The following is a 14,065-nucleotide window of genomic DNA, read 5'->3' on the forward strand; positions in this document are numbered from 1 at the left end:
GCAATACTTTCTGGTCTTGAAATACCTCTAGGATGAAACTGGCTGAGGCATATTTACCATGCCCCCAAACTATCCTGCTATCTGTTTCCAGGATCCAGGATTTCTGGCCCTCTAAGCATTCACACAATTCAGACTTCAGCACCTACTGGGAACCATAGATAAAATTATTTGCTCTATGATTTTTCTGGGAACCAGAGCTCTGAGGTCTGAGGGTGATAAAAGAAGACTTTACTGTGATGCAGATAGGCTCAGAGAGAAACAACACTTAGTAATAAATCATGGATCAGCGAGACAAGGAAGAATTCCTTGGTTCAGGGTTGTGACAGACGATATTCAGCATGACTGATATGAAGCAAATTTTGTAAAATATCTTTCCAATTTTGACTAGAATGATAGGCAATCTTAATCCAAGCCAGAAGAGTCATATATTTAGATGTTTGCTGTATTCTTCAGACTATAAAAAGGAAATTTCTAGCTCTCTAGGTTGCAAAGAAGGCTGTCTTAATGTAAATAGATGTACTGCTTGCCTGTGCAGTACTCAGACAGAATGAAATGGAAGCGGCATGGAACAAGTGAGGCATTCTTACCTCTGCTAATATCATCACCTGTGCTAATGTCAGAGCCTAACTCCAAAGCTCAATCTCAGTCATTTGCTGGATATGCCAGATCTTTAGCAGTTTCCTCACATACACTTAGATGAGACACACTGAGCAAATATGATGTCCAATTTAGTTGATAGATAGAGCTCCCTTTAGTTGCACTAGCATCTATGTTGTCAGTTTAGTCAATGAGTGTTTATTGAGTACTCACAGCACAGAGAACCATACTATGCATTTGGAAACTGCTGCAAAGACTCAAGCCCATCACAATATTAAAAAAATCACTATCTTCAACATGAGATTATCCACGGTCCTACTAGAGATTGAGTGCAGCACAGATGTAGAAAATACTCAAATAATTACAAAACATTATTTGAGTCATTAGCCCCAATTCCTCTACCCACCCATATCGACTAAGCCTTCATTTGGCTATTAAACAGGAAAAAAATGGCATTTTTTTGCAGTTCCTCTCCTTTTTCTTTTCTGTGCTTATCCTTCTGGAGGGAAGTGGATGAGCAACAGTTAGACAGGGTGGTAAGCAGCAGGAAGAAGAAAAAATAGCAGTCTAAAGGAGGTCACGGTAATTTACAAACTGAATAGATAATCTAGAGTTGGTTGTAGCCACACAACAGTGAAAGGACAATTGAACTCGGCATGGGCTTGACAGTTCACAGAGAAAGAAAAATATACCAGATGAATAAGGACCACAGATGAATAAGGACCACAGTGGCATATGTAATTCATTTTTTTTTTTAGGATCAATTCGCTATTACTTCTTTTTATCTACTTAATAACTACAAGGCATAAACTGATTTGTGGTTCAGACATTATGTGCCAGATTAACTTTTTAAAGTGGTAGAATTGTTTTTTCCTTCTGCAAAACAAAAAGAGCTTCACCCCACAGGCTAAAGAGATTATGAATACCCATCAAGAACCTACTTTGGGCTAGACATCTTTTGTCCTAACATACTGCATTTATATAACATTTTCAAATTGAAGAACTCAAAATATTTTTGTGTCATTAACTTCTTAATACTCGTAATACCCAGAGAGACAATGGGTTTATTTAGCTGCATCTATCTACACAGTCTTATCTTTTGACAGCCTACCTACTTACTATTAGGTTTGTTATTTAAAAGATTTGGGGTATTTCACTTACACTACTGCACATATCAATTGCAAAAACATCATTCAAGTCAATGTAAAAATTGTTAATTTAATTGACTGTCTTATAATTAGGGTTTCAACAAAGTGCTGTCATTAGCTGGAAAAGACTGGATGACAGGTATACTTAATGCATAGCATATTTGAGTTCTCATACTAGCCTGAAAATACTAAAAAGGATATCACAATTAGCAAGTAGAAAGATAGTAAGTCCTAAACTAAGGCGACAGAGGGACTATAAACTAAGACATTAGGTGGATTTGGTTAGTTATTATGACTCGACTCTGGTCTTTTTATGTGGTCAAGCCTCTGAAGATTTCCTGTTATTTAAATTTTAATGTTTTTAAAATGGCATGAAAATGATATAATTACTACTCAATTATCCACTTTTAAGACACATTTCAGGTAATTTCTCTCTCTTTTCTTGGAAATAAAATGAGTAACTTTTGCTGTGCTTGTAAACCTAGCAACACCAAGGACAAACCCCTTTATTTCCCAGTTGTGCTACGTCGGGAATGAGAAAGAAATTCAAGAGATGAGAGAGCTTCCTGTGAAATGGTAAAAGTTAGGGCACCTCCTGCTGCTTCTTTTCTAGGAGCAGATTGGGTCAAGGAAGGTCAGGAGCAGAGAAGGTGGCTTTATGAGGGCCTCCCCATCCCTGCCCCTCCTCTGCTCTGATGGCGCTGAAGAAACACTGAAACAGGGGTGGTGGCGGGGGCATGGGATGGAAACATCTCAGGCTGTCACCTCTCAAAGCTATCACCCGGCTGGCCGTGCTCTTCCCTCCCTCCTGCTCCAGCCACACTGGCCTCCTAGCTGCTCCTGTGGCCTGCCAGGCAAGCTCCACTCCAGGGCTTGGCACTGCCTGTGATGCTCATCCCCAGAGGGCTTACTCTCCCCATCCTTTGAGATCTGCTCACACTTCACCCTTCTCAGTGAGGCCTTCCTGACCACCCAATCTAAAACTGGACTGCATCTCCAACCTGGTTTTTCGTCCCGATTTCCCCACGGCACTTCTAAATATCAGCCATCTTACAAATAGCATTTGTTTATTATCTCCCCTCAACCCCACTAGAATGTCAGTTCCATGGGGCCACCAATGTTTATTTTGTTTATTCAGTGCTGTATCCCCAGTGCCTACTGTAGTGCCTACAATAGTGCCTAGCACATAGTAAGAGGCTTAGTAATTTTTATTGGATGAATCAACGAAAATGCGGGTATAGCGAGAGGGTCAGAGATCATGTGTGGAGTCCACCCTCTCTAGTATACCACAGGATATTGGTATCTGACTCCCTAAGAGGATTAGACAGCCACTGACCATGCTTAGTTAAGTCCAAACATTTTCTGTCAAGAAAGAAGGCTCTACTTGCCTACCCAACTACAGAGTAAGCTCTCAGAAAAGGAAGAAATGGCTCCTGGGGATGAAAACAGCCAAACAAAAGAAATCCTTATTCACAAAGCAATTACGTCCTTCACTTAGCAATAGCAAATGCAGTGACCAAGATAATTCATGTTTGGCCAGGTGCAGGGGCTCACGCCTGTAATCCCAGCACTTTGGGAGCCTAAGTCAGTAGGATCACTTGAGCCCAGGAATTCGAGACCAGCCTAGGCAACAAAGCAAGACCCTGTCTCTACAAAAAAAAAATTTATAAACCAGTCAGGTGTGGAGGTGCATGCCTGTGGTCCCAGCTGCTCAAGAGGCTGAAGTGGGAGGATTGCTTGAGCCCAGGAGGTCAAGACTGCAGTGAGCCATGATCACACCATCATGTTTGAGACCGTTGCCTTTTTAGTCACCAAATATAAAGGAACCTGAATATTTAAAACCAATATATCATTGATTGTACCCTACCTCAGCCAGGGTAAGAGAGGGTTTCCAGGATTTCCAGATCTCCTCCCTCCTAGATAGGGAATCTGTTAAGTCACTGGGCTCTGTAATACTCCCCCTCTGGTGTTAATTCAGAATCACTGGGTTTCTTCAGATACAATGTCTAGGAAAGCAAGTCAGCCATCACAAGCAATAGAAGCTGTGGGTCAAATGTCACTGACTAATCAACCTGTCATTGGTCAATTACTCATCCCTATGAAGGGGTACCACTCATCTAGTTTCCTGTCAATAAATGTCTATCTGGCCACATCAACTGTCGCTAACTGCAGCCTGCCAAGATCTCCAGCATTGTCCACAAGCATTGGTGGCTAATAAATCTCTCTCTTTTTCCTCTTAATAATGTCACAGAAGAGGCAAATGCAGTTCCTGACAACATAACGTTAGTTTCACAGAGACGTGTCTCTTTGAAGGCTCAGCCAGTTATACAGAGCTTCAATTACATGGATTTTTTTTACTGGGAGGAAAAAAAAAAAAAAAGGCAGGCTTAAGGAAGTTGGAGGCTTCATACTGTGCTGAGATACACAATTCTGCCTTTGGTGTGTTCATGCTCATCATCCCTGCTCTGAGTCAGGAAAAGAAAAATTGGGAGAACCACTTTCATTCCACATTAAAAAAAAAACCAAATGGGCACTATTCTCTCTTGCCTTAGACCCCAGTGACAGCCTTTTCTGGAGTCAGATTCAATATCTCTGATTCTTTAGGTAGAGCTAGAGGCCAAGGTGGCCTTGCCACATGAAGAGCCTGTTTGTCTCTCTGAGTTGTCACCCTGATAACAACCTCATGCAGTCCACACTAGATTTTAGATTCTAGATTTCCCACTGTACCCCCTACAGCTTCCCCTTCTTTCTTGATAGACTACCTCATCAGTATACTGAATCTTTCAAGGGAAGCATATTCTGAGTTGCCACAGGCTTTTATGTATCAGGTATGGCTGGGAGGAGGCAGCAAGTGAACATTTATATTATAAACGCTCCAACAGAAATTGTATACAAAATATATGTGATTACTGAAGAGGGATCTATCAATAAGTTCAGGAGATAATGGATGGTTAGCAAAGAATTCCCAAAGGAGTGGAGCATAAAGGGGGGAATAAAAAAAGAGCCAGGGAAAAAAGGAGGTAATGAGAAGGTAGTGAGAGATGCAAACAATGATGTCAGCACGATCAAAGAACTGGAGGTAAGAGGGTAAGAGAGGGCAGGACCCATGTGCGATGCTTTTAATCACTGGATAGGCTGTGACAGAGTCCAGAGTAGCACAGGGTTGGGGAGGGCGGGAAGGGGTGCAGATGCAGGACACAAGGCTGTACAGACAGATAGTCAGATAGTTCTTAAAATGCCTTAGTCTGAACTTTCTCCTGAAGGCAAGTATTAACCATTAATCCTCTGAGAGAAGGATGTGTGGGAGGGATGACTGTGGGTGGGGAAGTGGGGGGCCCAATGGAGGTCTGGAAGATTGGGTAGAAAAGTGAAACAAATATTGTGCAACTATGGTGACGTGGTGGGACACAGAAGACGGGAAGGATTTGTGTGTTTAGGCCATACTGACAGAACTTTATGTCTGACCGGATGAGAGAGGAGAGCGAAGGAGAGGAAGGAAATCAGGAAGATTCCCAAGTTTTTGGCTCAAGTAAGGGACAAATGGATGGTGCCACTGAATGAGATGGGGAATCATGACATAACGTGACTTGACCAGGGAAGGAAGGATAATGGAATTCCATTTTAGACATCTTGGTTTGAGATGTGCATAGAACACTGTTAGATGGTGGCGGTGGTGGAGAGGGAAGTGTGGGGTACCAGGTAAGCAAATGGAAAATGGAGAACATTAAAAGAGAGTGGGCAGAGCTACTAAACTTCCCGTTTGCTTCAATCTTCATTGGCAAGGAGACTGGTCTTCAAATTAGAAATGTCAGAACAAACATAATAAAGAGAAAATTGAAGTCCCAAATAGGTGAAGTGAAAGAGAGTATCTAGTCAATTTAAATGATTTCAAGTCTCCTGACTCAGATGAGTTACACCCCGAGCCTGCTGAAAGAAATTGCAGATGTAATCTCAGAGACACGATTGGTAATCTTCAAGAAATTGTGGAGGCTATCAGGAGTGCCAGAAGACAAAAGAAAGACAACTGTTTTCCAGATTTTTAAAGTAAAAAGGGATAGATTGTAATGGAAAATACAGAGGTAAGTTTCACATCATCTTTAACAAAAATTCTAGAGTAGCTTATTAAATAGATGGTTTACGAGTACTTTACTTAATGCATACAGATGAGAGAAAGGAAGGTGGGGTGTTATTTGCTATTCGACGGAAGTTTATTTGTACATGTAGCTGATATGGCTTGTCTCTTTCCCTTCCTAAGCACAAAGTAAGCTGATCTGGCCTGTGGTACAAACTTGAGGCTTCTCTATCTGTGATTTGTTGCCTATGTTACTAAGCCTGTAATGTGGCCCTTTATAAAAAAGGGTCAACAATTTTAATGAAGAATCCACAGTCTGAATTCTCCAAGAAACCTAGCATCAACTCCTTAGGGTGCCCTGGGGAACCAGCAAGCAGCATCAACTTCTGTGGCTATTAGCCTAAACATCAATAAACCTTTGCTTATTAGAATATTAGCACCTTATTTTTTGTGCTATTTCTTTCTTTATATATACTGACTTTAAAATGAGAACAGGAAACAACAAAGTAAATGTGGTGGAACATTATGGAGGAAAGGCAGTCATGTCTTGCCAACACCTTTACTCCAGGAGGGCTAAGATATACATATACATATACGCATACATACACATATACATATACATATACACACATACATAAATATTTAAACATTATATGTTTTCATTAGCCCTTCAGAGACCTTCTTAGAATGTTAAAAAAAAGAAAAGAAGAGAAAAGAAAAAGCAGCTTAAGACCCAATGGCAATCTTGAACTAAAAGTATAGTCATGCACTGCATAATGAGATGTTTCAGTCAAGGACGAACTGCATTTATGATTGTCTCATAAGATATAATGGAGCTGAAAAATTCTTATCGCCTAGTGACACCATAATGTCATAGCACTATTACTTTATTTAAAAAATTCAGTGTTGGCTGGGCGCCGTGGCTCATGCCTGTAATCCCAGCACTTTGGGAGGCCAAGGCAGGCCGATCACTTGAGGTCAGGAGTTCGAGATCAGCCTGGCCAACATGATGAAACCCCGTCTCTACTAAAAATACAAAAATTAGCCAGCTGTGGTGACAGGCACCTGTAATCCCAGCTACTTGGGAGGCTGAGGCAAGAGAATGGCTTGAACCTGGGAGGCAGAGGTTGCAGTGAGCTAAGATCACACCATTGCACTCCAGCCTGGGTGACAAGAGTGAGACTCCATCTAAAAAATATATACACACACACACACACACACACACACACACACACACACACAGAGTAGCCTAAGTGTACAATGTTTTCAAGTCTACAGTACAGTAATGTCCTAGGCCTTCACATTCACCCATCACTCACCAACTGACTCACCCAGAGCAACTTCTTGTCCTGCAAGCTCCATTCATGGTAAGTGCCCTACACAGGTGTACCATTTTTTATCTTCTTTTTTTTTTTTTTTTAAATTGAGATGAGATCTTGTAATGTTGCCCAGGCTGGTCTCAAACTCCTGAGCTTTCAAGCGATCCACCCACCTCTGCCTCCCAAAGTGCTGAGATTACAGGCATGAGGCACCATGCCCAGCCACCATTTTTTATCTTGTATATTATATTTTTATTGTACCTTTTCTATGTTTAGACATGTTCAGATACACAAATACTTACCACTCTGTTAGAATTGCCCACAGTCTTCAGGACAGTCACATGCTGTACAGATTTGTAGCCTAGGAGCAACAGGACATATCACCTAGTCTAGATGTGTGGTAGGCTATATACCATCTAGGTTTGCGTAAGGACACTCTGTGATGTTTCCACAATGACAAAATTGGCTGACAGTGCATTGCTTACAATGTATCTCTGCCATTAAGCAATGCATGACTGTATATCCTCTGAGGGATATCACCAGTCTCACATTTAAAAATTATATAATCCTATAAAGCAGGCAAGGTTAAAGTTCCCTTCTTAAAACAAAAAGGAGCAACAAAAAGCCCAAGCGCGAAGATCACTAAGATTGTTCAGAACCAGATCTTGAATTCAGATCTGTTTGTTTCATATGTAATTCATTAAAGTTGAAAATGATTTTTTCATTCTATATAACTACCTTGACATTATCCTGTAAGTCTCTAACCAATACAAATTGAGACTGGAAAAGGACATAAGTCACCCAGGGAGAAGCCTCTTATCTAGTTCCTCCATGAGTCTAACTTCAGTGTACTGCCCCAGCGGAAAATCCAAACAAGCACCCTATATCTTGTTGTTGTCCCTTCCTTCGGCTCCCACTCCTTTCTTGATATTTAGAGCAAAGAACAGTAGAATGTCTTCACTGAAGTTATTAGGATTATCATTTTACCAAAATACGACCTATATGTGTATCTTCCACTTTAAAACTTATGAATGAGGAGGAATCTTCTTACCGTATTGACCCAATCATGTATGGCTGTGCTAGTTGAACCACAATCGCACCACTTCCTAGCTGGTGACATGTGTAGCCAGAATCCCAATCATAATTCTTAGTGTCCCCATTCAGCAAGGCATTTCGGCTCCGACTGACTCCTTCAATCACGCTGGCACAATCAGCAATTGTTGCAACGTTCTCCATGGGAACTGTGAATCCAAAAACAAGATTTGGCATCAGGACAAGAGAAGCCAAATATATCTCGATAGTGTGCTCAGAACAAAATTAATTAATTGCTATCTCAAATCAATGATAAAAGAAAAATTAGAACATTTGGATTATCTTCAGATATTAATACATTTTCCATGCAAAGTAGCTTTAAAAAAAAGTTAAGCCCAGTGGGCATGGTGGCTCGCACCTGTAATCCCAGCACTTTGGGAGGCTGAGGTGGGCAGATCACTTGAGGTCAAGCCAACATAGTGCAAACCCATCTCTACTAAAATAAAAAAAATTAGCCAGGCGTGGTGGCATGTGCCTATAGTCCCAGCTACTTGGGAGGCTGCGGCAGGAGAATCGCTTGAACCTAGGAGGCAGAGGTTGCAGTAAGCCAAGATCGCATCACTGCACTCTAGCCTGGTTGACAGAGCGAGACTCGTCTCCAAAAAAAGAAAAAAAGAAAAAGCAAGGCATAGAAAAACACAGGCTATGTATTCATTTATACAAAGTTTTCAACCAAGTCAAAACTAAAACATACTTTGTTTAGAGCTATATACATAAATGCAAAACTAAAAACGGAATCTAGGAAATTAATACAGAAAATTAAAAATAGCGGTCGGGCGCAGTGGCTCACGCCTGTAATCCCAGCACTTTGGGAGGCCGAGGCAGGCGAATCACGAGGTCAAGAGATCAAGACCATACTGGCCAACATGGTGAATCCCCGTATCTACTAAAAATACAAAAATTAGCTGGGCATGGCAGCACGTGCCTGTAGTCCCAGCTACTCAGGAGGCTGAGGCAGGAGAATTACTTGAACCCGGCCGGGAGGCAGAGGTTGCAGTAAGCAGAGATCGTGCCCTTGCACTCCAGCCTGGCAACAGAGTGAGACTCGGTCTCAAAAAAAACAAAAGAACAAAAGAAAAAAAGAAAATTAAAAATAGCTTGGGAAGAGGGAAGGTGAAGTTTTGGAAGGTTCCCCCTCCCACCCCATACCAAAAGGTCTAAATATTAATTGGGTCAGGCACAGTGGCTCATGCCTATAATCCCAGCACTTTGGGAGGCTCAGGAGGGCAGATCGCTTGAGTTCAGGAGTTCAAGACTAGCCAGGACAATGTGGTGAAACCCCATTTCTACCAAAAATACAAAGAATTAGCCAGGCGTGGTGGTGCACATCTGAGGTCCCAGCAACTCGGCCTACTGAGGTGGGAGGATTGCTTGGGCCTGGGAGGGAATGATTGCAGTGAGCTGAGATCATGCCACTGTACTACAGCCTTAATAACACAGTGAGACTCCCTCAAAAAAAATATAAAAAAAGCAAAAACATTTTAATTGATTTTATGTCTAATAAATACTGGTTTTATTCTATATCTTAAGCTAGCTGCTAGGTACATAGGTATTTGTTTTATTAGTAGTTTCTAAGCTGCAGATATTTTATCTATTATTCTGAAAGTCTGTTTAAAGAAACATGTTAAATTCAGAATTTTGAAACTCACATAATAGGAAAGTGATGCAGGACCTGGTACCAGACCCATTTCAGAATATACAGTTGCCCTCAGCCACGATTCATTTCTTTTTTTGTCTACTATTCTGTGCATTGCAACATATATGCTCTTCCCATTGTTCATGAACTGCTGCATCTTAAAAACCCAGCTGTTCTGATTTTGAGTCTCTCTCTCTCTATAACTCAAGTCTACATCAACCTGCTCATTTATAAAAGTCAAGAACTTCCTCAAAATGATGGATGCTCACTATGATGTAAATTCTCTAAACACTGAGAAGAGAATAAAAGGTAAGGGCCTTTTAAGTCCCCTGGGACCTTTTCTGTGCATTTAAAATAAAAACCTATAATTTTCTTCAGACATTTAAGCTATTTAACCAAAACCTACTTACATTCAAGGTTTGTGGCTTACATCAGATAATTTAAAAGTAGACTGGAAAAGAAAAAAGTAATTTTACATATATCTTCTATGCAACTCATTTATTTTCCAAAGTTGGAAATGTTTGTACTTAAGCCCTCATCTCATATGCCTTCACTAATTGCTTTGCTCTCTGTAGCTGAGTAAAGCCACCCACAGAGAAGAAAGGAAGGGAGAGGAGGGAGAGAGGATGAATTTTTCTGGTGATGAATTCCTTGATTATGAAGCTTAATTCCAAAGCAACAAGCAAAAACACTGGTGAAATTACCTGTAAGGACAGTTTCCTGGCAGAGAAGGAGCTCAGAGAGAAGCTCCCTGTGACTTTGGAAAGAAACAGAAGTGGACTATATTTAGAAGGTAAGTTATGGTACTTCTATCTCCTGGAAAAAGGGCAGTATTCTTTGATTTCGAAGAGAGAACGAAAGGAAGTGGTATAAGATGTACAGTAAATTGAGTGGAGACATAACACTGTAGACAGGTTATGCTGCAGCAACTTACAGGCCCCTACCCTCTCAGTGGCTTAACACAGCACACATTTATTTTTTCACTCACCCTATGTATTCAACAACGATCAGCCAGGAGGCTCTGCTCATTGTATCACTCTGGAATCCCAGTGACAGAGGTTTCATATTGACATGTGCTTCCCAAATCACGGCCACAGTGGGAAGAGAGTAAGCTGGGCACAGGCTCTTAAAACTCTTCCCCAAAAGTAATACATGTCACTTTGCACATATTTCATTGTCTAAGACAAGTCACATGGCCTTACCTAACTTCAAAGGGGACTAGAAAGCACAACCCTGATGTGTGCCTGGGAAAAGCTCCAGGGAGAAAAAATGGGGTATTTGGTGAACGACATTTAATGTCTACCACAAACATTAAGCCTGGATGACAGAGCATTCAATGGACAGGTACATCTGGTCATCTGTTTCAAGCACATAAAGTATTTCAGTGTATGAATATTCTAAGAGTTATATATCTGTTCTCTTGCTGAGGGACATTTAGATTGTTACCATTGTTTTCTTTGCCATTACAAAGATGTCTTCTTATATTCCGGGTAAGAGTTTCTTAAAGGAATACTTAAGATTTCTATGTATGTGGAAGTGGAATTAGACTCATGACTATGAGTTAACTTCAACTTGCCTAGATATTGCCAAATTATTCACCAAAGTAGTTGTAAAACTTTATACTCTCTCCTTGAAGAGGTCCTTCACATCCCTTGTAAGTTGGATTTCTAGGTATTTTATTCTCTTTGAAGCAACTGTGAATGGGAGTTCATTCACGATTTGGCTCTCTATTATTGGTGTATAGGAATGCTTGTGATTTTTGCACACTGATTTTGTATCCTGAGACTTTGCTGAAGTTGCTTACAAGTTTAAGGAGATTTTGGACTGAGATGACAAGGTTTTCTAAATATACAGTCATGTCATCTGCAAATAAAGACAATTAGACTTTGACTTCCTCTCTTCTTATTTGAATACTCTTTATTTCCTTCTCTTGCCTGACTGCCCTGGCCAGAACTTCCAACACTATGTTGAATATGAGTGGTAAGAGGGCATCCTTGTCTTGTGCTGGTTTTCAAAGGGAATGTTTCCAGCTTTTGCCCATTCAGTATGATATTGGCTGTGGGTTTGTCATAAATAGCTCTTATTATTTTGAGATACGTTCCATCAATACCTAGTTTACCGAGAGCTTTTAGCATGAAGGGGTGTTGAATTTTATCCAAGGCCTTTTCTGCATCTACTGAGATAATCATATGGTTTTGTCATCGGCTCTGTTTCTGTGATGGATTACGCTTATTGATTCGCGTATGTTGAACCAGCCTTGCATCCCGGGGATGAAGCCGACTTGATCGTGGTGGATAAGCTTTTTGATGTGCTGCTGGATTTGGTTTGCCAGCATTTTATTGAGGATTTTTGTGTAGATGTTCATCAGGAATATTGGCCTGAAATTTACTTTTTTCTTTCTTTTTTTTTTTTTTTTTTGAGATGAAGTTTTGCTCTTGTTGCCCAGGCTGGAGTGCAGTGGCGAGATCTCAGCTCACTGCAGCCTCCACCTGCCCGGCTCAAGCAATTCTCCTGCCTCAGCCTCCCAAGTAGCTGGGATTACAGGTGCCCGCCACTACGCCCGGCTAATTTTTTTGTATTTTTAGTAGAGACGGGGTTTCACCTTGTTGGTCAGGTTGGTCTCAAACTCCTCAGGTGATCCATCCACCTCAGCCTCCTAAAGTGCTGGAATTATAGGCATGAGCCACCACGCCCGGTTGAAATTTTCTTTTTTTGTTGTGTCTCTGCCAGGTTTTGGTATCAGGATGATGCTGGCCTCATAAAATGAGTTACAGAGGAGTCCCTCTTTTTCTATTGTTTGGAATAGTTTCAGAAGGAATGGTACCAGCTCCTCTTTGTATCTCTGGTAGAATTTGGCTGTGAATTCTTTTGGTCCTGGGCTTTTTTTTTGTTTTTTGGTTGGTAGGCTATTAATTACTGCCTCAATTTCAGAATTTGCTATTGGTCTATTCAGGGATTCGACTTCTTCCTGATTTAGTCTTGGGAGGGTGTATGTGTCCAGGAATTTATCCATTTCTTCTAGGTTTTCTAGTTTATTTGCTTAGAGGTGTTTATAGTATTGTCTGAGGGTAGTTTGTATTTCTGTGGGATCAGTGGTGATATCCCCTTTATCATTTTTTTTTTATTGTGTCTATTTGATTCTTCTCTCTTTTCTTCTTTATTAGTCTGGCTAGTGGTCTATCTATTTTATTAATCTTTTCGAAAACCAGCTCCTGGATTCATTGATTTTTTGAAGGGTTTTTTGTGTGTCTCTCTCCTTTAGTTCTGCTCTCATCTTAGTTATTTCTTGTCTTCTGCTAGTTTTTGAATTTGTTTGCTCTTGCTTCTCTAGCACTTTTAATTGTGATGTTAGGGTGCTGATTTTAGATCTTTCCTGCTTTCTCCTGTGGGCATTTAGTGTTACAAACTTCCCTCTAAACACTGCTTTAGCTATGTTCCAGAGATTCTGGTATGTTGTGTCTTTGTTCTCATTGTTTTCAAAGAACTTATTTATTTCTGCCTTAATTACATTATTTACCCAGTAGTCATTCAGGAGCAGTTGTTCAGTTTCCATGTTGTGGTGCAATTTTGAGTTAATTTCTCCACTGCTCAAGGAAATAAGAGAGGACACAAACAAATGGAAAAACATTCCATTTGTTTTTCATGGATAGGAAAAATCAGTATCGTGAAAATGGCCATACTGCCCAAAGCAATTTATAGATTCAATGCTATCCCTATCAAGCTACCATTAAATTTCTTCACAGAATTAGAAAAACCTACTTTAAATTTCATATGGAACCAAAAAAGAGCCTGCATAGCCAAGACAATCCTAAGCAAAAAGGACAAAGCTGGAGGCATCATTGCTACCTGACTTCAAACTATACTACAAAGCTATAGTAACCAAAACAGCATAGTACTGGTACCAAAACAGATATATGGACCAATGGAACAGAACAGAGGCCTCAGAAATAATGCCACATATCTACAACCATCCGATCTTTGACAAACCTGACAAAAACCAGAAATGAGCAAAGGATTCCCTATTTAATAAATGGTGTTGGGAAAACTGGCTAGCCACATGCAGTAAACTGAAACTGAACCCCTTCCTTATACTTTATACAAAAATTAACTCAAGATGGATTAAAGTCTTAAATGTAAGACCTAAAACCATAAAAACTCTAGAAGAAAACCTAGGCAGTACCATTCAGGACATAGGCATGGG

The 14,065-nt window shown here is 40.5% G+C and overlaps 1 protein-coding gene across 6 annotated transcripts in view; it reads right to left on the minus strand.

Moving 5' to 3' along the window:
* BTBD9 (BTB domain containing 9) overlaps positions 1-14,065 on the minus strand; it is a 469,792-nt gene that overhangs the window by 106,133 nt on the left and 349,594 nt on the right. For all 6 annotated transcript variants that reach the window (XM_007972737.3, XM_038005643.2, XM_038005644.2 and 3 more), the window contains one exon: positions 8,188-8,377. In XM_007972737.3, coding sequence (XP_007970928.1) covers positions 8,188-8,377 — 190 coding nt within the window. The remainder of the gene's footprint in view (positions 1-8,187; positions 8,378-14,065) is intronic.

The sequence above is a fragment of the Chlorocebus sabaeus genome, chromosome 17 (assembly GCF_047675955.1).
Source record: "Chlorocebus sabaeus isolate Y175 chromosome 17, mChlSab1.0.hap1, whole genome shotgun sequence".
In the NCBI taxonomy this organism is placed as follows: Eukaryota; Metazoa; Chordata; class Mammalia; order Primates; family Cercopithecidae; genus Chlorocebus; species Chlorocebus sabaeus.